General features: G+C 56.0%; 1 protein-coding gene across 1 annotated transcript; it reads left to right on the top strand.

The window, feature by feature from the left end:
* The first annotated feature begins 241 nt into the window (after positions 1–241).
* Positions 242–18,649, top strand: LOC140396052 (E3 ubiquitin-protein ligase BRE1B-like). Its single transcript, XM_072484142.1, has 4 exons — positions 242–388; positions 1,542–1,682; positions 11,302–11,403; positions 16,359–18,649. The coding sequence occupies exons 1-4, from the start codon at positions 332–334 to the stop codon at positions 16,533–16,535; spliced, it is 477 nt and encodes a 158-aa protein (XP_072340243.1). The 5' UTR covers positions 242–331; the 3' UTR covers positions 16,536–18,649.
* Positions 18,650–20,563: the final 1,914 nt, after the last annotated feature.

Below are 20,563 nucleotides of genomic sequence, written 5' to 3'. Positions count from 1 at the left end.
AAGAGGGCGACTTCCCATTTTCCCCCTTCGTTCCGTCTGTGTTTAAGTCTGACAGGGCTGAATTGAGGCTTGACCAATGAGTTGTTTTTATGTTCTCCGCAGCTACTTAACGCCAAGGTGACACCTGTCCGTGTGGAACAGCATTTAAATTTCGCCGGATCTTTGTAGATTTTGTGCGTTCAGGCAGTGTCAGCCACACGGAGCGAAGCCTCCACTTCACCAACCCCAGATCAACTAACAAGCTTCCTCATTGAACCCCCAGGTCGATGCCCAGCTCCTGGTGGTCCAGAAGCTGGAGGAGAAGGAACAAGCCCTTCAGAGCAACGTGGCCATGGTGGAGATGGAGCTGACACTGAGGAGCCAGGCACTGGAACTGAACAAGCGAAAGGTATTCGATACTCTGTCCTTTCCCCCTCTGGGACCGGGTGTCACAGTGTGTTAGATACACTGTCCTTTCCCCCTCTGGGACCGGGTGTCACAGTGTGTTAGATACATTGTCCTTTCCCTCTCTGGGACCGGGTGTCACAGTGTGTTAGATACACTGTCCTTTCCCCCTCTGGGAGTGGGTGTCACAGTGTGTTAGATACACTGTTCTTTCCCCCTCTGGGACAGTGTCACAGTGTGTTAGATACACTGTCCTTTCCCCCTCTGGGACTGGGTGTCACAATGTGTTAGATACACTGTCCTTTCCCCCTCTGGGACCAGGTCTCAGTGTGTTCGATACTCTGTCCTTTCCCCCTCTGGGAGTGGGTGTCACAGTGTGTTAGATACACTGTTCTTTCCCCCTCTGGGACAGTGTCACAGTGTGTTAGATACACTGTCCTTTCCCCCTCTGGGACTGGGTGTCACAATGTGTTAGATACACTGTCCTTTCCCCCTCTGGGACCGGGTGTCACAGTGTGTTAGATACACTGTCCTTTCCCCCTCTGGGACCGGGTGTCACAGTGTGTTAGATACACTGTCCTTTCCCCCTCTGGGACCGGGTGTCACAGTGTGTTAGATACACTGTCCTTTCCCCCTCTGGGACCGGGTGTCACAGTGTGTTAGATACACTGTCCATTCCCCCTCTGGGACCGGTTGTCACAGTGTGTTCGATACACTGTCCTTTCCCCCTCTGGGACTGGGTGTCACAGTGTGTTAGATACACTGTCCTTTCCCCCTCTGGGACCGGGTGTCACAGTGTGTTAGATACACTGTCCTTTCTCTCTCTGGGACCGGGAGTCCCCGTGTGTTAGATACACTGTCCTTTCCCCCTCTGACACCGGGTGTCACAGTGTGTTCGATGCACTGTCCTTTCCCCCTCTGGGACCGGGTGTCACAGTGTGTTAGATACACTGTCCTTTCCCCCTCTGGGACTGGGTGTCACAGTGTGTTAGACACACTGACCTTTCCCCCTCTGGAACAGTGTCACAGTGTGTTTGATACACTGTCCTTGCCCCCTCTGGGACAGTGTCACAGTGTGTTAGATACACTATCCCTTTTCCCTCCCCAAGTCGTATGGACGTACATTGTGGTTCTCAGGAACAATCTTTTCCCTTCAGGCAGTGGAAGCTGCACAGCTGGCTGAGGATCTCAAAGTGCAGCTTGAACACACACAGGGCAAACTGAAAGAAATCCAGGCAGCCATGTCAGACAATCGCTCAGCTAAGGAGAAGGAATCTTTCAACCTCAAACGTGCACAGGTGAGTGTTGGCATTCCCCAGCCACCTGCCCTCAGCCACCAGCCCTGTCCAAAGACCCTCGATTAGATTCCAGTCCGTAACTCACTCCGAGGTATACTATTCTAGATATAAACCACCCAAACCCCTCGATTAGATTCCAGTTTATAACTCACTCCCGGGAATCTGTTATTCTATATATAAACCACCCCGAACACCTCGGTTAGATTCCAGTGTGTAACTCACTCCCGGGTGTCTGTTATTCTGTATGTAAACCACCCTGAATCCCTCGATTAGATTCTAGTCTGTAACTCACTCCCGAGTGTCTGTTATTCTGTTTATATAAACCACCCCGAGCCCCTCGATTAGATTCCAGCCTGTAACTCACTCCCGGGTATCTGTTATTCTATATATAAACAAGCCCGAACACCTCGAGTAGATTCCAGTCTGTAACTCAGTCCCGGGTATCTGTTATTCTATATATAAACCACCCCGAGCCCCTCGATTAGATTCTAGTCTGTAACTCACTCCCGGGTATCTGTTATTCTATATATAAACAAGCCCGATCACCTCGAGTAGATTCCAGTCTGTAACTCAGTCCCGGGTATCTGTTATTCTATATATAAACCACCCCGAACCCCTCGATTAGATTCCAGTTGCTAACTCTTTTTTAAAAAATATATATTTTATTAAAGTTTTCAAACACAATTTTTTTCCCTTACAAATCAAAGAAATAAAAATACAAGTAACATGATAACTGCAATATAACATTGTGTAACTAACATGGTAAAGTAACCAAATAACACAAAGTAATACTCCCCCCCCCGCCAAAAACCCCAACCGTTTACCCCCCTTCCCCCTCCCCCTGGGTTGCTGCTGCTGGCTATCTATCTTCCCTCTAACGTTCCGCTAGATAGTCGAGGAACGGTTGCCACCGCCTGGTGAACCCTTGAGCCGATCCTCTCAGCGCAAACTTCATCTGCTCCAGTTTTATGAACCCCGCCATATCGTTTATCCAGGCCTCCAGTCCGGGGGGTTTCGCTTCCTTCCACATGAGTAAAATCCTACGCCGGGCTACTAGGGACGCAAAGGCCACAATATTGGCCTCTTTCGCCTCCTGCACTCCCGGCTCATCCGCAACTCCAAATAGAGCTAACCCCCAGCCTGGTTTGACCCGGACCTTCACCACCTTCGAGATCACTCCCGTCACTCCCCTCCAATACCCCTCCAGTGCCGGGCACAACCAAAACAGTGTGTGGTTCGCCGGGCTTCCCCCGCACCTCCCACACTTGTCCTCCACTCCGAAGAACCTGCTCAACCTCGCTCCCGTTATGTGTGCTCTATGCAGCACCTTAAATTGGATCAGGCTAAGCCTGGCACACGAGGAAGAGGAATTTACCCTACTTAGGGCATCAGCCCACAAACCCTCCTCAATCTCCTCCCCAAGCTCTTCTTCCCATTTTCCCTTCAGTTCGTCCACCAGCTCCTCCCCCTCTTCTCTCATCTCCCGGTATATCTCTGACACTTTGCCCTCCCCGACCCACACCCCCGAAAGCACTCTGTCCTGGATCCCTTGTGTCGGGAGCAGCGGAAATTCCCTCACCAGTTGTTTCGTGAACGCTCTCACCTGCATATATCTAAAGAAATTTCCCCGGGGCAGCTTATATTTTTCCTCAAGCGCGCCCAAGCTCACAAACGTCCCGTCAATAAATAAATCTCCCACTCTCCTGATTCCTACCCGGTGCCAGCTCTGGAATCCTCTGTCCAGCCTCCCTGGGGCAAACCTATGGTTGTTCCTGATCGGGGACCACACCGAGGCTCCCAGCACACCCCTCTGTCGCCTCCATTGCCCCCAGATACTTAATGTTGCCGCCACCACTGGGTTCGTGGTAAATCTTTTTGGTGAGAGCGGTAGTGGCGCCGTCACCAGCACTTTTAAACTCGTCCCTTTACAGGACTTCATCTCCAATCTTTTCCACGCCGCTCCCTCTCCCTCCATCATCCATTTACGAATCATCGCCACATTGGCGGCCCAGTAGTAGTAGCCCAAGTTTGGCAACGCCAGTCCCCCTCTGTCTCTACTACTTTGTAGGAACCCCCTCCTTACCCTCGGGGCCTTCCCCGCCCACACGAAGCTCGTGATGCACCTATCTATTTTTTTTAAAAAGGCCTTAGTGATCAGTATAGGGAGACATTGGAACACAAATAGGAACCTCGGGAGGACCATCATCTTAATTGCCTGCACTCTGCCCGCCAGTGACAGCGGCTGCATGTCCCACCTTTTGAAATCCTCTTCCATTTGTTCCACCAGTCGTGGCAGATTAAGTCTGTTTAAGGTTCCCCAGCTCCTGGCTATCTGAATCCCCAGGTATCGGAAGTTTCTTTCCACTCTCCTTAGCGGTAAGCCTTCTATCCCTCTACTCTGGTCCCCAGGGTGTATCACAAAAAGCTCACTCTTTCCCATGTTAAGCCTATATCCCGAAAAATCTCCAAACTCCCTCAATATCTGCATGACCTCTGTCATTCCCCCCCACTGGGTCCGTCACATACAGCAGAAAGTCATCCGCGTAGAGTGACACTCGGTGTTCCTCTCCCCCTCTAATCACCCCTCTCCATTTCCTGGAGTCTCTCAGCGCTATGGCCAGTGGTTCAATTGCCAACGCGAACAGTAATGGGGACAACGGGCATCCCTGTCTTGTTCCCCTAAATAGTCGAAAATACTCCGACCTTTGCCGACCTGTGACCACACTTGCCGTTGGGGCCCCGTAGAGGAGTTTGACCCAGCTAACAAACCCCTCCCCGAACCCGAATCTCCTCAGCACCTCCCATAGATACTCCCACTCCACCCTGTCAAATGCCTTCTCTGCATCCATTGCCGCCACTATCTCTGCCTCCCCCTCTACTGGGGGCATCATTATCACCCCTAATAGCCGTCGGACGTTGACATTTAGTTGTCTCCCCTTTACGAACCCTGTCTGGTCTTCGTGCACCACCCCCGGGACACAGTCCTCTATCCTCGATGCCAGTACCTTTGCTAGCAACTTGGCGTCCACATTTAGCAGTGAGATAGGCCTACAGGACCCGCACTGCAGCGGATCATTATCCCGCTTCAAGATTAGCGATATCGTCGCCTCCGACATTGTCGGGGGTAGGGTCCACCCTTCTCTGGCCTCGTTAAAGGTCCTTTCCAGCAGCGGGGCCAACAAGTCCACATATTTTCTATAAAATTCCACCGGGAACCCATCTGGTCCCGGGGCCTTCCCTGCCTGCATGTTCCCCAGCCCCTTGGTAACCTCGTCCACCCCAATCGGCGCCCCCAGGCCTTCCACCTCCTGCTCCTCCACCCTCGGGAACCTTAATTGGTCCAAAAACTGCCGCATCTCCTCTTTTCCCTCCGGGGGTTGGGACCTATAAAGTCTCTCGTAAAAGGTCTTAAACACCTCGTTTATCTTCCCTGCTCTCCGCACTGTAGCTCCCTTTTCATCCCTAATTCCCCCTATCTCCCTCGCCGCTGTCCTCTGATGGCAGCTGATGGGCCAACAGGCGACTCGCCTTTTCCCCATATTCATATCTCATCCCCTGTGCCTTCCTCCACTGTGCCTCTGCCCTCCCTGTGGTCAGCAGGTCGAACTCCGTCTGGAGTCGTCGCCTCTCCCTGTATAGTCTTTCCTCCGGGGCCTCCGCGTATTCTTTATCTACCCTCAAAATCTCCCCCAGTAGTCTTTCCCTTTCCTTGGCCTCTATTTTCCCCTTGTGGGCCCTGATGGAGATCAGCTCTCCTCTGACCACCGCCTTTAGTGCTTCCCATACCACTCCCACTCGGACCTCCCCGTCGTCATTGGCCTCCAGGTATCTCTCGATACATCCCCGCACCCTTCCGCAGACTCCCTCATCCGCCAGTAATCCCACATCCAGCCGCCAGAGTGAACGCTACCCCCTCTCCTCTCCTAGTTCCAGGTCCACCCAGTGTGGGGCATGATCTGAAACAGCTATGGCTGAATACTCAGTTCCTGCCACCCTCGAGATCAGTGACCTTCCCAAAACAAAGAAATCTATCCGGGAATACACCTTGTGAACATGGGAGAAGAAGGAGAACTCTTTGGCCTTCGGCCTAACAAATCGCCACAGATCCACTCCCCCCATTTGGTCCATAAACCCCCTAAGCACCTTGGCCGCTGCCGGCCTTCTTCCGGTCCTAGATCTAGATCTATCTAACCCTGGGTCCAGCACGGTGTTGAAGTCCCCCCCCCCCCTTTATCAGGTTTCCTACCTCCAGGTCCGGGATACGTCCCAGCATCCACTTCATAAATCCCGCATCATCCCAATTCGGGGCATATACGTTAACCAACACGACCTCCATTCCCTCCAGTCTGCCACTCGCCATCACATATCTGCCTCCGCTGTCTGCTACAATGTTCCTAGCTTCGAATGACACCCGTTTCCCCACCAGTATGGCCACCTCTCTGTTCTTTGCATCCAGCCCTGAGTGGAACACCTGTCCCACCCATCCTTTCCTTAACCTAACTTGGTCCGCCACCTTCAGGTGCGTCTCCTGAAGCATAGCCACGTCTGCCCTCAGTCCTTTCAAGTGCGCGAACACTCGGGCCCTTTTAATCGGTCCGTTCAGGCCTCTCACGTTCCACGTGATCAGCCGAACTGGGGGGGCTGCCTGCCCCCTTCCCGTGTCGACTAGCCATCACCCTCTCTAGGCCAGTCCCACGTCCCGGTTCCGCGCACCCACCCGTTCCCCCGGCGGCGCATTCCAGCCCCGACCACCCTTTCTTTTACCAGTTCCTCTTTGATTTCTGCAGCAGCAACCCAGTTATCCTCCTCCTCCCCCCCCCCCCCCCCCACCCCCCGCTAGATCCCCATCTAGCATGATTGCTCCCCCCATATTGCTTCCGAAAGTCAGCTGACTTCAACTGACCCTGGCTTCTCCCGCTCTCTCCTTGGCCCCCCCCCCGTGTGGGGAACTCCCATCTACCTTGCGCCTATCTTCCCGCCATCATCTTTCTGGCGCGGGAACAAGAACAATAAGCCCCGTATTCTCTATGGTTGTCCCGCCCCTTGTGGCGCAGCTCCCTCTGCCGCCCCACTCCCATTCCCCATCCTCCGCCTATGTCTCTTCTTCCCCCCCCACCGGCGCCCACATTTCTTAGTGTCCCCCCCTCCCCAATTTACATCTCTATATACATCGGCATTATCATTTCCCCTCTAACATCAGTCCCTCAGTTCTGATCCAGTTTCTCGTTTTTAATGAAGGTCCATGCTTCTTCTGCCGTTTCGAAGTAGTGATGCCTCTCCTGGTGCGTGACCCACAGTCGTGCTGGCTGCAACATCCCGAACTTCACCTTCTTCTTGTGTAGCACCTCCTTGGCCCGATTAAAACTCGCCCTCCTTCTCGCCACCTCCGCACTCCAATCCTGGTACACCCGTACCACTGCATTCTCCCATCTACTACTCCGTACCTTTTTGGTCCATCTCAGAACCACCTCTCTATCATTAAAGCGGTGAAATCGCACGATCGTCGCCCTTGGTGGTTCTCCCGCCTTTGGCCTCCTCGCAGGGACCCGATGAGCCCCTTCCACTTCCAAGGGGCCCGAGGGGGCCTCAGCTCCCATTAGCGAGCGTAGCATCGTGCTCACGTAAGCCCCGCCGTCCGCTCCTTCCACTCCCTCGGGGAGACCCAGGATCCGAAGGTTCTTTCTCCGTGATCTGTTTTCTAGGAGTTCAATCCTTTCAATGCACTTTTTGTGGAGCGCCTCGTGCGTCTGCGTTTTGACCGCCAGGCCCAGGATCTCGTCTTCGTTGTCCGTCACCTTCTGCTCCACCACGCGGAGCTCCAACTCCTGGGTCTTTTGTGCCTCCTTAAGCCCCTCAATTGCCTGTAGCATCGGGGTCAGCACCTCCTTCTTAAGCAGCTCCACACACCGTCTCAAAAATTCGTCTTCCGGCCCCCATGTCGCCTGGGCTCTCTCCGCCGCCATCTTGCTCCTTTTTTTCCTTCTGCCCCTGTCCTCGAGGATTCTTCGCGATCTGGCCGCCGCCGCCGATATTTTTCTGCTTCGTTGGGGGGGCGGGGGGGGGGGACTCCCTGTTGCCTCACCCCACACCGGGTTTCGTCCTGAAAAAATTCCCCATTGGGGCTCTTAAAAGAGCCCGAAGGTCCGTTCGAGCTGGAGCCGCCGAAACGTGCGGCTTAGCTGGTCATCGCCGCAACTGGAAGTCTCCAGTTGCTAACTCACTCCCGGATATCTGTTACTCTATATATAAACAACCCCGAACCCCTTGATTAAATTCCAGTCTGTAACTCACTCCCGGGTATCTGTTATTCTATATATAAACCACCCCGAACCCCTCGATTAGATTCCAGTCTGTAACTCACTCCCGGGTATCTGTCATTCTATATATAAACCACCCTGAACCCTTCGATTAGATTCCAGTCTGTAACTCACTCCCGGGTATCTGTTATTCTATATATAAACCACCCCGAACCCCTCGATTAGATTCCAGTCTGTAACTCACTCCCGGGTATCTGTTATTCTATATATAAACCACCCCGAACCCCTCGATTAGATTCCAGTCTGTAACTCACTCCCGGGTATCTGTTATTCTATATATAAACCACCCCGAACCCCTCGATTAAATTCCAGTCTGTAACTCACTCCCGGGTATCTGTTATTCTATATATAAACCACCCCGAACCCCTCGATTAGATTCCAGTCTGTAACTCACTCCCGGGTATCTGTCATTCTATATATAAACCACCCCGAACCCCTCGATTAGATTCCAGTCTGTAACTCACTCCCGGATATCTGTTATTCTATATATAAACCACCCCGAACCCCTCGATTAAATTCCAGTCTGTAACTCACTCCCGGGTATCTGTTATTCTATATATAAACCACCCCGAACCCCTCGATTAGATTCCAGTCTGTAACTCACTCCCGGGTATCTGTTATTCTATATATAAACCACCCCGAACCCCTCGATTAGATTCCAGTCTGTAACTCACTCCCGGGTATCTGTTATTCTATATATAAACAACCCCGAACCCCTTGATTAAATTCCAGTCTGTAACTCACTCCCGGGTATCTGTTATTCTCTATATAAACCACCCCGAACCCCTCGATTAGATTCCTGTCTGTAACTCACACCCGGGTATCTGTTATTCTATATATAAACCACCCTGAACCCCTCGATTAGATTCCACTCTGTAACTCTCTCCCGGGGATCTGTTATTCGATATACAAACCACCCGAACCCCTCGATTAGATTCCAGTCTGTAACTCACTCCCGGGTATCTGTTATTCTATATATAAACCACCCTGAACCCCTTGATTAGATTCCACTCTGTAACTCTCTCCCGGGTGTCTGTTATTCTATATATAAACCACCCCGAACCCCTCGATTAGATTCCAATCTGTAACTCTCTCCCGGGTGTCTGTTATTCTATATATAAACCACCCTGAACCCCTCGATTAGATTCCAGACTGTAACTCACTCCCGGGTATCTGTTATTCTATATATAAACCACTCTGAACCCCTCGATTAGATTCCAGTCTGTAACTCACTCCCAGGTATCTGTTATTCTATATATAAACCACCCAAACCCGTCGATTAGATTCCAGTCTGTAACTCACTCCCGGGTATCTGTTATTCTATATATAAACCACCCCGAACCCCTCGATTAGATTCCAGTCTGTAACTAACTCCCGGGTATCTGTTTTTCTATATATAAACAACCCCAAACCCCTTGATTAAATTCCAGTCTGTAACTCACACCCGTGTATCTGTCATTCTATATATAAACCACCCAGAACCCCTCGATTAGATTCCAGTCTGTAACTCACACCCGGGTATCTGTTATTCTATATATAAACCACCCTGAACCCCTCGATTAGATTCCACTCTGTAACTCTCTCCCGGGTATCTGTTATTCGATATACAAACCACCCCGAACCCCTCGATTAGAATCCAGTCTGTAACTCACTCCCGGGTATCTGTTATTCTATATATAAACCACCCTGAACCCCTTGATTAGATTCCACTCTGTAACTCTCTCCCAGGTGCCTGTTATTCTATATATAAACCACCCCGAACCCCTCGATTAGATTCCAATCTGTAACTCTCTCCCGGGTGTCTGTTATTCCATATATAAACCACCCTGAACCCCTCGATTAGATTCCAGACTGTAACTCACTCCCGGGTATCTGTTATTCTATATATAAACCACTCTGAACCCCTCGATTAGATTCCAGTCTGTAACTCACTCCCAGGTATCTGTTATTCTATATATAAACCACCCGAACCCCTCGATTAGATTCCAGTCTGTAACTCTCTCCGGGGTATCTGTTATTCTACATATAAACCACCCTGAACCCCTCGATTAGATTCCAGTCTGTAACTCATTCCCGGGTATCTGTTATTCGATATATAAACCACCCTGAACCCCTCGATTAGATTCCTGTCTGCAACTCACTCCCGGGTATCTGTTATTCTATATATAAACCACCTCGAACCTCGATTAGATTCCAGTCTGTAACTTATTCCCGGGTATCTGTTATTCTATATATAAACCACCCTGAACCCCTCGATTGGATTCCTGTCTGCAACTCACTCCCGGGTATCTGTTATTCTATATATAAACCACCCCGAACCCCTCGATTAGATTCCAGTCTGTAACTCACTCCTGGGAATCTGTTATTCTATATATCAACCACCCCGAACCCCTCGATTAGATTCCAGTCTGTAACTCACTCCCGGGAATCTCTTATTCTATATATCAACCACCCCGAACCCCTCGATTAGATTCCAGTCTGTAACTCACTCCCGGGTATCTGTTATTCTATATATAAACCACCTCTAACCGTGATTAGATTCCTGTCTGCAACTCACTCCCGGGTATCTGTTATTCTACATATAAACCACCCTGAACCCCTCGATTAGATTCCAGTCTGTAACTCTCTCCCGAGTGTCTGTTATTCTATATATAAACCACCCCGAACCCCTCGATTAGATTCCAGTCTGTAACTCACTCCTGGGTATCTGTTATTCTATATATAAACCACCCCGAACCCCTCGATTCGATTCCAGTCTGTAACTCACTCCCGGGTATCTGTTATTCTCTATATAAACCACCTCGAACCTCGATTAGATTCCAGTCTGTAACTCTCTCCTGGGTGTCTGTTATTCTATATATAAACCACCTCGAACCGTGATTAGATTCCTGTCTGCAACTCACTCCCGGGTATCTGTTATTCTATATATAAACCACCTCGAACCTCGATTAGATTCCAGTCTGCAACTCACTCCCGGGTATCTGTTATTCTATATATAAACCACCTCGAACCTCGATTAGATTCCAGTCTGTAACTCTCTCCCGGGTATCTGTTATTCTATATATAAACCACCCCGAACCCCTCGATTAGATTCCAGTCTGTAACTCACTCCCGGGTATCTGATATTCTATATATAAACTACCTCGAACCTCGATTAGATTCCAGTCTGTAACTCACTCCCGGGTATCTGTTATTCTATATATAAACCACTCCGAACCCCTCGATTAGATTCCAGACTGTAACTCACTCCTGAGTCCTGAGTATCTGTAATTCTATATCAACCCCAATCTTTGACTATCCAGGAGGACCTGTCGAGGCTGAGGCGGAAGCTGGAGAAGCAGAAGAAGGTTGAGGTATTCTCGGATGCTGACGAGATCCTTATGGAGGAGATCAAGGAGTACAAGGTGAGTCAGCCTTCAGCTGCCATAGGGGAAGTGACAGGATCCTGGGGCGAATTGGGGGATGCACAAATGGCGGATTGGTTTGTGCTCGGTTCTCTGCTTGGCCAATCCACCTACCCTCCACAACTATGGGTTGTGGGGGCGAAACCCACGCAAACCCTAGGAGAATGTGCAAACTCCACAAGGGCAATGACCCAGAGCCGGGATCAAACCTGGGACTTCGGCGCCGTGAGGCAGCATTGCTAACCCATTGTGCCACCATGTTGCCCTGTTCTCTAATAATGGCACGGTGTGTCAGACTCATGGGACCCTGGGCATGGCCGGGCCTGCACATTGGGCCTGGCCTGGTCCACAGCGCCCGGGTGCTGGATCCTGGCCAGGTTTGAAACCAAGGTGTTGGGTGGGGTAACTGGGTTGTTAGGGATAGGGTGGAGGTGTGGGCTTGGCTAGGGTCCTCTTTCCAAGAGCCGGTGCAGACTCGATGGGCCGAATTGCCTCCTTCTGCACTATAAATTCTATGATATACAAGGCCTGTCAGGATTTGAGGCCAGGGCCTGGCCGGGTTTGGTGCCGGGGTCTGGCCGGGTTTGGTGCCGGGGTCTGGATGGGTTTGGTGCCAGGTTTGGAGCCGGGGCCTGACCGGGTTTGACGCGGGGTCTGGCCGAGTTTGGATTAGGGGCCTGGTGGGTTTGTGGCCAGGGCTGTGGCGGAATTGGGGCCAGGAACTTGTCGGGTTTGGAGCAAGGGCCTGGCTGGGTTTGGAGCCGGGACCTGGCTGGGTTTGGAGCCGGGGCCTGGCAGGGTTTGGAGCCGGGGCCTGGCCGGGTTTGGAGCCGGGGCCTGGTCGTGTTTGGAGCCGGGGTCTGGCCCGGTTTGGAGCCGGCGCCTGGCCGGGTTTGGAGCCGGCGCCTGGCTGGGTTTGGAACCGGAGCCTGTCCGGGCTTGGAGCCGGGGCCTGGTCGTGTTTGGAGCCGGGGCCTGGCCCTGTTTGGAGCCAGAGCCTGGCCGCGTTTGAAGCCGGGACCTGGCCGGGTTTGGAGCCGGGACCTGGCCGCGTTTGGAGCCGGGGCCTGGCCGGGTTTGGAGCCAGGGCCTTGCCGTGTTTGGAGCCGGGGCTTGGCCCGGTTTGGAGCCAGAGCCTGGCAGGGTTTGGAGCCGGGGCCTGGCCGGGTTTGGAGCCGGGGCCTGGTCGTGTTTGGAGCCGGGGCCTGGTCGTGTTTGGAGCCGGGGCCTGGCCCTGTTTGGAGCCAGGGCCTGGCCCTGTTTGGAGCCGGGGACTGGCCGGGATTGGAGCCGGGGCCTGGCCCTGTTTGGAGCCGGGGCCTGGCCCTGTTTGGAGCCGGGGCCTGGCCCTGTTTGGAGCCGGGGCCTGGCCCTGTTTGGAGCCGGGGCCTGGCCCTGTTTGGAGCCGGGGCCTGGCCCTGTTTGGAGCCGGGGCCTGGCCCTGTTTGGAGCCGGGGCCTGGCCCTGTTTGGAGCCGGGGCCTGGCCCTGTTTGGAGCCGGGGCCTGGCCCTGTTTGGAGCCGGGTCCTGGCCCTGTTTGGAGCCGGGCCCTGGCCGGGTTTGGAGCCGGAGCCTGTCTGGGCTTGGAGCCGGGGCCAGGGCGGGTTTAGAGCAGGGCCTGGTCGTGTTTGAGACCGGGGCCTGGCCGTGTTTGGTGCCGGGCCAGGCTGGGTTTAGGCCGTAGCCTGGCCGGGTTTGGAGACGGGACCTGGCCGTTTTTGGAGACGGGGCCTGGCCGGGTTTGGAGCCGGGGCCTGGCCAGGTTTGGAGCCGATGTCCTGGCAAAGTTTGTGGCCGGGGCATGGCCGTGTTTGGAGCCGGGGCCTGGCCGGGTTTGGTGCCGGGTTTGGAGCCGGGGCCTGGTCGTGATTGGAGCCGGTGCCTGGCCCTGTTTGGAGCCAGAGCCAGGGCGGGTTCAGAGCGGGGCCTGGTTGGGTTTGAGACCGGGGCCTGGCCGTGTTTGGTGCCGGGCCAGGCTGGGTTTAGGCCGTAGCCTGGCCGGGTTTGGAGACGGGACCAGGCCGTGTTTGGAGCCGGGGCCTGACCGGGTTTGAGGCCGGGGCCTGGGCGTGTTTGGAGCCAGGGTCTGGCCGGGTTTGAGGCCAGGGCATGGCCGTGTTTGGAGTCGGGGCCTGGCCGGGTTTGGAGCCGGGGCCTGGCCGGGTTTGGAGCCGGAGCCTGTTTGGGTTTGGAGCCGGGGCCTGGCCGTGTTTGGAGCCGGGGCCTGGCCGTGTTTGGAGCCGGGGCCTGGCCGTGTTTGGAGCCGGGGCCCTGCCGGGTTTGGAGCCGGAGCCTGTCTGGGCTTGGAGCCGGGGCCAGGGTGGGTTTAGAGCAGGGCCTGGTCGTGTTTGAGACCGGGGCCTGGCCGTGTTTGGTGCCGGGCCAGGCTGGGTTTAGGCCGTAGCCTGGCCGGGTTTGGAGACGGGACCTGGCCGTTTTTGGAGACGGGGCCTGGCCGGGTTTGGAGCCGGGGCCTGGCCAGGTTTGGAGCCAATGTCCTGGCAAAGTTTGTGGCCGGGGCCTGGCCGGGTTTGGTGCCGGGTTTGGAGCCGGGGCCTGGTCGTGATTGGAGCCGGTGCCTGGCCCTGTTTGGAGCCAGAGCCAGGGGGGGTTCAGAGCGGGGCCTGGTTGGGTTTGAGACCGGGGCCTGGCCATGTTTGGTGCCGGGCCAGGCTGGGTTTAGGCCGTAGCCTGGCCGGGTTTGGAGACGGGACCAGGCCGTGTTTGGAGCCGGGGCCTGACCGGGTTTGAGGCCGGGGCCTGGGCGTGTTTGGAGCCAGGGTCTGGCCGGGTTTGAGGCCAGGGCATGGCCGTGTTTGGAGTCGGGGCCTGGCCGGGTTTGGAGCCGGAGCCTGTTTGGGTTTGGAGCCGGGGCCTGGCCGTGTTTGGAGCCGGGGCCTGGCCGTGTTTGGAGCCGGGGCCCTGCCGGGTTTGAGGCCGGGGCCTGGCCGGGTTTGGAGCCGGGGCCTGGCCAGGTTTGGAGCCGGAGCCTGTTCGGGTTTGGAGCCGGAGCCTGTTCGGGTTTGGAGCCGGGGCCTGGCCGGGTTTGGAGCCGGGGCCTGGCCGGGTTTGGAGCCGGGGCCTGGCCGGGTTTGGAGCCGGGGCCTGTTCGGGTTTGGAGCCGGGGCCTGGCCGTGTTTGGAGCCGGGCCATGCTGGGTTTAGGCCGTAGCCTGGCCGGGTTTGGAGCCGGGGCTTGGCCGGGTTTGGAGCCGGGACCTGGCCGGGTTTGGAGCCGGGGCCTGGCCGGGTTTGGAGCCGGGGCCTGGCCGGGTTTGGAGCCGATGGCCTGGCCGGGTTTGGAGCCAGGGCCTGGCCGGGTTTGGAGCCAGGGGTTGGCCGGGCTTGGAGCTGGGGCATGGCCGTGTTTGGAGCCGGGCCTGACCTGTTCTGGAGCTGGGGCCTGGCCGGGTTTGAGGCTGGGGCCTGGCCGTGTTTGAAGCCGGGGCCTGGCCGTATTTGGAGCCACATCCTGGCTGGGTTTGTAGCCGGGACCTGGCCGGGTTTGGAGCCGGGGCCTGGACGTGTTTGGAGCCGGGGCCTGGACGTGTTTGGAGCCGGGGCCTGGACGTGTTTGGAGCCGGGGCCTTGCCGTGTTTGGAGCCAGAGCCTTGCCGGGTATGGAGCCGGGGCCTGGCCGGGTTTGGAGCCGGGGCCTGGCCGGGTTTGGAGCCGGGGCCTGGCCGGGTTTGGAGCCGGGGCCTGGCCGGGTTTGGAGCCGGGGCCTGGCCGGGTTTGGAGCCGGAGTCTGTCCGGGTTTGGAGCCGGGGCCTGGCCGGGTTTGGAGCCGGAGTCTGTCCTGGTTTGGAGCCGGGGTCTGGTCGTGTTTGGAGCCGGGGCCTAGACATTTTGGAGCCAGAGCCTGGCTGGGTTTGTATCCGGGGCCTGGCCGGGTTTGGAGCCGGAGTCTGTCCGGGTTTGGAGCCGGGGCCTGGCCGGGTTTGGAGCCGGGGCCTGGTTGGGTTTGGAGCCAGGGCGGGTTTAGAGCGGGGCCTGGTCGGGATTGAGACTGGCCCTGGCCGGGTTTGAGGCCGGGGCCTGGGCTTGTTTGGAGCCGGGTTCTGGCCGGGTTTGAGGCCGGGGAATGGTCGTGTTTGGAGCCGGGGCCTGGCCCTGTTTGGAGCCAGAGCCTGGCCGGGTTTGTAGCCGGTGCCTGGCCGGGTTTGGGGCCAGGGCGGGGCCTGGTCGGGTTTGAGACCGGGGCCTGGCCGCGTTTGGAGCCGTGCCAGGCTGGGTTTAGGCCGTAGCCTGGCCGGGTTTGGAGACGAGACCAGGCCGTGTTTGGAGCCGGGGCCTGGCCGGGTTTGAGGCCAGGGGCCTGGCCGGGTTTGGAGCCAGGGGTTGGCCGGGCTTGGAGCTGGGGCCTGGCCGGGTTTGGTGCCGTGTTTGGAGCCGGGACCTGACCTGTTTTGGAGCTGGGGCCTGGCCGGGTTTGGTGCCGGATTTGGGGCCGGGCCTGACCTGTCCTGGAGCTGGGGCCTGGCCGGGTTTGAGGCTGGGGCCTGGCCGTGTTTGAAGCCGGGGCCTGGCCATATTTGGAGCCACATCCTGGCCGGGTTTGTAGCCGGGACCTGGCCGGGTTTGGAGCCGGGGCCTGGTCGTGTTTGGAGCCGGGGCCTAGCCCTGTTTGGAGCCAGAGCCTGGCCGGGTTTGTATCCGGGGCCTGGCCGGGTTTGGAGTCGGGGCCTGGCCGGGTTTGTATCCGGGGCCTGGCCGGGTTTGGAGTCGGGGCCGGTCCGGGTTTGGAGCCGGGGCCTGGTCGTGTTTGGAGCCGGGGCCTGGTCGTGTTTGGAGCCGGGGCCTAGCCCTGTTTGGAGCCAGAGCCTGGCCGGGTTTGTATCCGGGGCCTGGCCGGGTTTGGAGCCGGGTTTGAAGCCAGGGCCTGGCCGGGTTTGAGGCCGGGCCTTCGTAGGGTTTGCACCAGCTCATTTCCTTCTCTTTTTTGTGAACTCACAGGCCAAGCTGACCTGCCCTTGCTGCAACACCAGGAAGAAGGATGCCGTACTGACCAAGTGTTTCCATGTCTTCTGCTTCGAGTGCGTCAAGACCCGCTATGACACACGGCAGCGCAAGTGCCCCAAGTGTAATGCCGCCTTCGGTGCCAACGATTTCCACCGCATCTACATCAGCTGATGGGCAAGCTGGGCCCAGGCACCGGTGGGATTCCAGATCCTGTTACCCAGCACTGGAAAAAGGGCAACCACCTTTCCCCCAAGCATCACATCCATTTCAACCACCCCCACTCTGCATCAGTCTCTCGTCTCCCTTTCTCCCCATCACCCAGACTCTCATCCTCGCTCCTCCCTGTCCCTATTCCTCTTCCCCATCCCTTGCCCAAGGCCTTTCCAATCCCCCTCAGTCTCTCATCCTCAAACTCTGTCTCTCCCTTCCCTTTATCCCCCAGTCTCTCTCACTCCCACTATCCCAGTCCCTTTATCTCCCTCTCTACCCTCTTCCCCTCCAGCCCTCCCAATTTCTCCCTTTTCCTCGCATCTTCCCAATCTCTCTCCCTCCATACCCCAGTCTCTCTCTCTCTCCATACCCCAGTTTCTCTCTCTCTCTCCATACGACAGTCTCTCTCTCTCTCGGTATCTCACTCCTTCCCTCCATCCCACAGTTGTTGTCTTTTTCTCTCACGCCCTTCCCTCCATCCCCAGTCTGTCTCCCTGCTTCCCTCCAGCCCACGCACTCGCTCTCACTCTCGCTCTCTATCCCTCTATCTCTCTCCCTCCATCCCTCAAACTCACTCCCACTGTCACAGTCTGTCTCTTTCTCTCTCCTTCCTCCCCCAGTCTCTCCCTTCCCTCCCCTCCATTCCCCAGTCTCTCTCTCCCCCTTCATCCCTCTATCCCTCTCCCTCCCCTTCATCCCCCAGCCTGTCTCTCTCTCCTCTTCTCTCCATCCCCGTCTCTCTTTCCCCTTCCTTCCGTCCCCGTATTTCTCCTTCCCTCCATCCCCGTCTTTCTCCTTCCCTCTATCCCCCAGTCTCTTTCCCTCCATCCCCCAGTCTCTTTCCCTCCATCCCCCAGTCTCTCACCCTCTCCTTCCATCCCCAATCTCTCTTCTTCCTTTTCCCTCCATCCCCTAGCCTCTCCCATGGTCATGATGTTACCCAGTGAGGGGGGTGTGAACTTTGGACACTGGTTCAGTGAGCAGCTTGGAGAGAGAGAGAGAGAGACGGCTGATGTGGGAACTGTTGTCGGGGGTGAGAATTGTGCGGTGGACCATCCTGAGAGATTGTGGGGGTGAGTGGTGCGGGGAGGGAGATGGTGCGAGGTTCAAAAGAGTGAGCACCGCTGTTCACTGCCTTGGTGAGCGGACGATGGCCCTCCCGTGTTCTTTCCCGGAGTCACCCAGCCCAGCCTCCTCCATGGCTCCCACCCCCTCGCCCATCTCTGTCACCGACATGGAGAAGAAGAGCCATCGGAGTGAGGAGCAGAAAGAGGGGAAGTGGGACCAGTTTGAGATCCTGGCCTGCAAAAGAAGCACTTGGGAATTATTTCCGTTTTGGTATGGGGAAGGGGTTTGACGGCTGCTTGTTCTCACCGACCACTCCCCATGATGTTAAGACCAACTGTGAACAATAGGTATTTTGAGCAGGAGTGGCCACCATTTTGAGCGTTGTCAGCCACTTTGAGCAGGAGTGAGGGGCCGGGGGAGAGCTGACGGCCATTTTGAGCAGGGGTGACGGCCGTTTTGAGCAGGGGTGGCGGCCATTTTGAGCCGCACATCGGAATTCCCGTCCCGGATTCACACGGTTTGAAGCCCATCCATTCAAGATTGCTTTCCTCCTTTTATTCTGAGAAATACAATAATTTTACGTGGTGCCCGAGGATGACTGCTGTGTTGGTTCCCTTTTCTTTTGTAAAAAAACAAAGTGCGTTCGTCACCTGAGCGAGCGGGTTGGTGGGCATTTTGAGTGAGGAGGCGCTGGCCATTTTAAATGAAGCAGTGGCCATTTTGAGTGAGCCAGGGGCCATTTTTTGGGGCCATTCTTTTCTCAATCTCCCCCCCCCCCCAACCCCGCCCCACCATCCCTCCTCCCTTCCAAACAACTCGCAATTTGGAAGATGCGCGGTGAGGAATTTGTAAAAGTGGGAGGGGAGGAATTTAAAAGTTGGTGACAGATTTTTAATTTATTGTTTTTTTTTTTCATTCAGTTCGACACTGAGAGAAGTGCTCAGTGTTGGTCTCTGCTGTTTTTTCGTTGTGTTCCTGTCTGAAAAAAATAAATTCAGCTGCCACCACCACGTCCCCGCCCTGTGTATTCCCTTCCTTAAAAAGCGACGTCTTGTATTTTCCACCTTTCATGATCTCAGGACGTAACAAAGAGCTTCTCTGTCAACGAGGGACCTTCAAAAGAAGTGGTGCTCCCTGTTGTAATGTCGGAAACAGGTTACACAGCAAAATCCCACAGACAGCAGTGTGACGGAGGGTGCAGATCCATCCACTTTCATGTGAGCTCCTTTCGAGCGACACAGGTACAGGGGGCATTTTCCCCACTGCCGCTCTGCAAAGTAGGGTCCGAGGGACCTGTTAAATCCATTTGATTATGCAGTTGGGGCTTTCAGTGTTAAATCCAGTCGAAGGACAGCACTTCTCTGTGAACGTCTCTCTGACAGTGCGACGCTCCAACAGGACGGCACTCCCTCAGCACTGACCCTCCAACAGTGCAGTGTTCCCTCAGCACTGACCCTCCGCCAGTGCGGCACTCCCTCAGCACTGACCCTCCGACAGTGCGGCACTCCCTCAGTACTGACCCTCCGACAGTGCGGCACTCCCTCATTACTGACTCTTGAACAGTGCAGCGCTCCCTCAGCACTGACCCTCCGACAGTGCGACGCTCCCTCAGTACTGACCCTCCGATAGATGGGCACTCCCTCATTACTGACCCTCCGACAGTGCGGTGTTCCCTCAGTACTGACCCTCCCACAGTGCGATGCTCCCTCAGCACTGACCCTCCGACAGTGTGGCACTCCCTCAGCACTGACTCTTGAACAGTGCGGTGCTCCCTCAGCACTGACCCTCCGACAGTGCAGCTCTCCCTCAGCACTCACCCTCTGACAGTGCGGCACTCCCTCAGTACTGACCCTCCGACAGTATGGCGCTCCCTCAGTACTGACCCTCCGACAGTGCGGCGCTCCCTCAGCACTGACCCTCCGACAGTGCGGTGCTCCCTCAGCACTGACCCTCTGACAGTGCGGCGCTCCCTCAGTACTGACCCTCCGACAGTGTGGTGCTCCCTCAGTACTGACCCTCCGACAGTGCGGTGCTCCCTCAGTACTGATCCTCCGACAGTGCAGCGCTCCCTCAGTACTGACCCTCCGACAGTGCGGTGTTCCCTCAGCACTGACCCTCCGACAGTGCGGTGCTCCCTCAGCACTGACCCTCTGACAGTGCGGCGCTCCCTCAGTACTGACCCTCCAACAGTGCGGTGCTCCCTCAGTACTGACCCTCCGACAGTGCGGTGTTCCCTCAGTACTGACCCTCTGACAGTGCAGCACTCCCTCAGTACTGACCCTCCGACAGTGCGGTGCTCCCTCAGTACTGATCCTCCGACAGTGCAGCGCTCCCTCAGTACTGACCCTCCGACAGTGCGGTGTTCCCTCAGTACTGACCCTCCGACTGTGTGATGCTCCCTCAGCACTGACACTCCAAAAACGCGGCGCTCCCTCAGCACTGACCCTCCGACATTACGGCGCTTCCTCAGTCCTGACCCTCCGACAGTGCGGTGCTTCCTCAGTACTGACCCTACGACAGCACGGCGCGCCCTCAATCCTGACCCTCCGACAATGTGGCACTCCCTAAGTCCTTTTTTTTTTAATGAGTTATTTTGGGCATTACAACAACAGTATAAAAACAATGTACAAAGAACAAGAACCATAGTGCAATCACCGACTCCTCCCAGCCTGCCAAGACCCGCCTAATTGACCCCCTATTCTACACTACCCCATCCCCCCTGCTGACGATTAATTCTCCGCGAAGAAGTCGATGAATGGTTGCCACCTCCGGGCGAACCCTAGCAGTGACCCTCTCAAGGCGAACTTAATCTTCTCTAGGCCGAGAAATATGGCCATGCCCGATAGCCAGCTCTCCGACTTCGGGGCTTTGAGTCCCTCCAAGCTAGCAGTATCCGTCTCTGGGCTACCAGGGAAGCAAAG

The sequence above is a fragment of the Scyliorhinus torazame genome, chromosome 19 (assembly GCF_047496885.1).
Source record: "Scyliorhinus torazame isolate Kashiwa2021f chromosome 19, sScyTor2.1, whole genome shotgun sequence".
Taxonomy (NCBI): Eukaryota; Metazoa; Chordata; class Chondrichthyes; order Carcharhiniformes; family Scyliorhinidae; genus Scyliorhinus; species Scyliorhinus torazame.
Note: the sequence above shows the minus strand (reverse complement) of the source record. Positions and strands in the feature narration are given on the sequence as shown.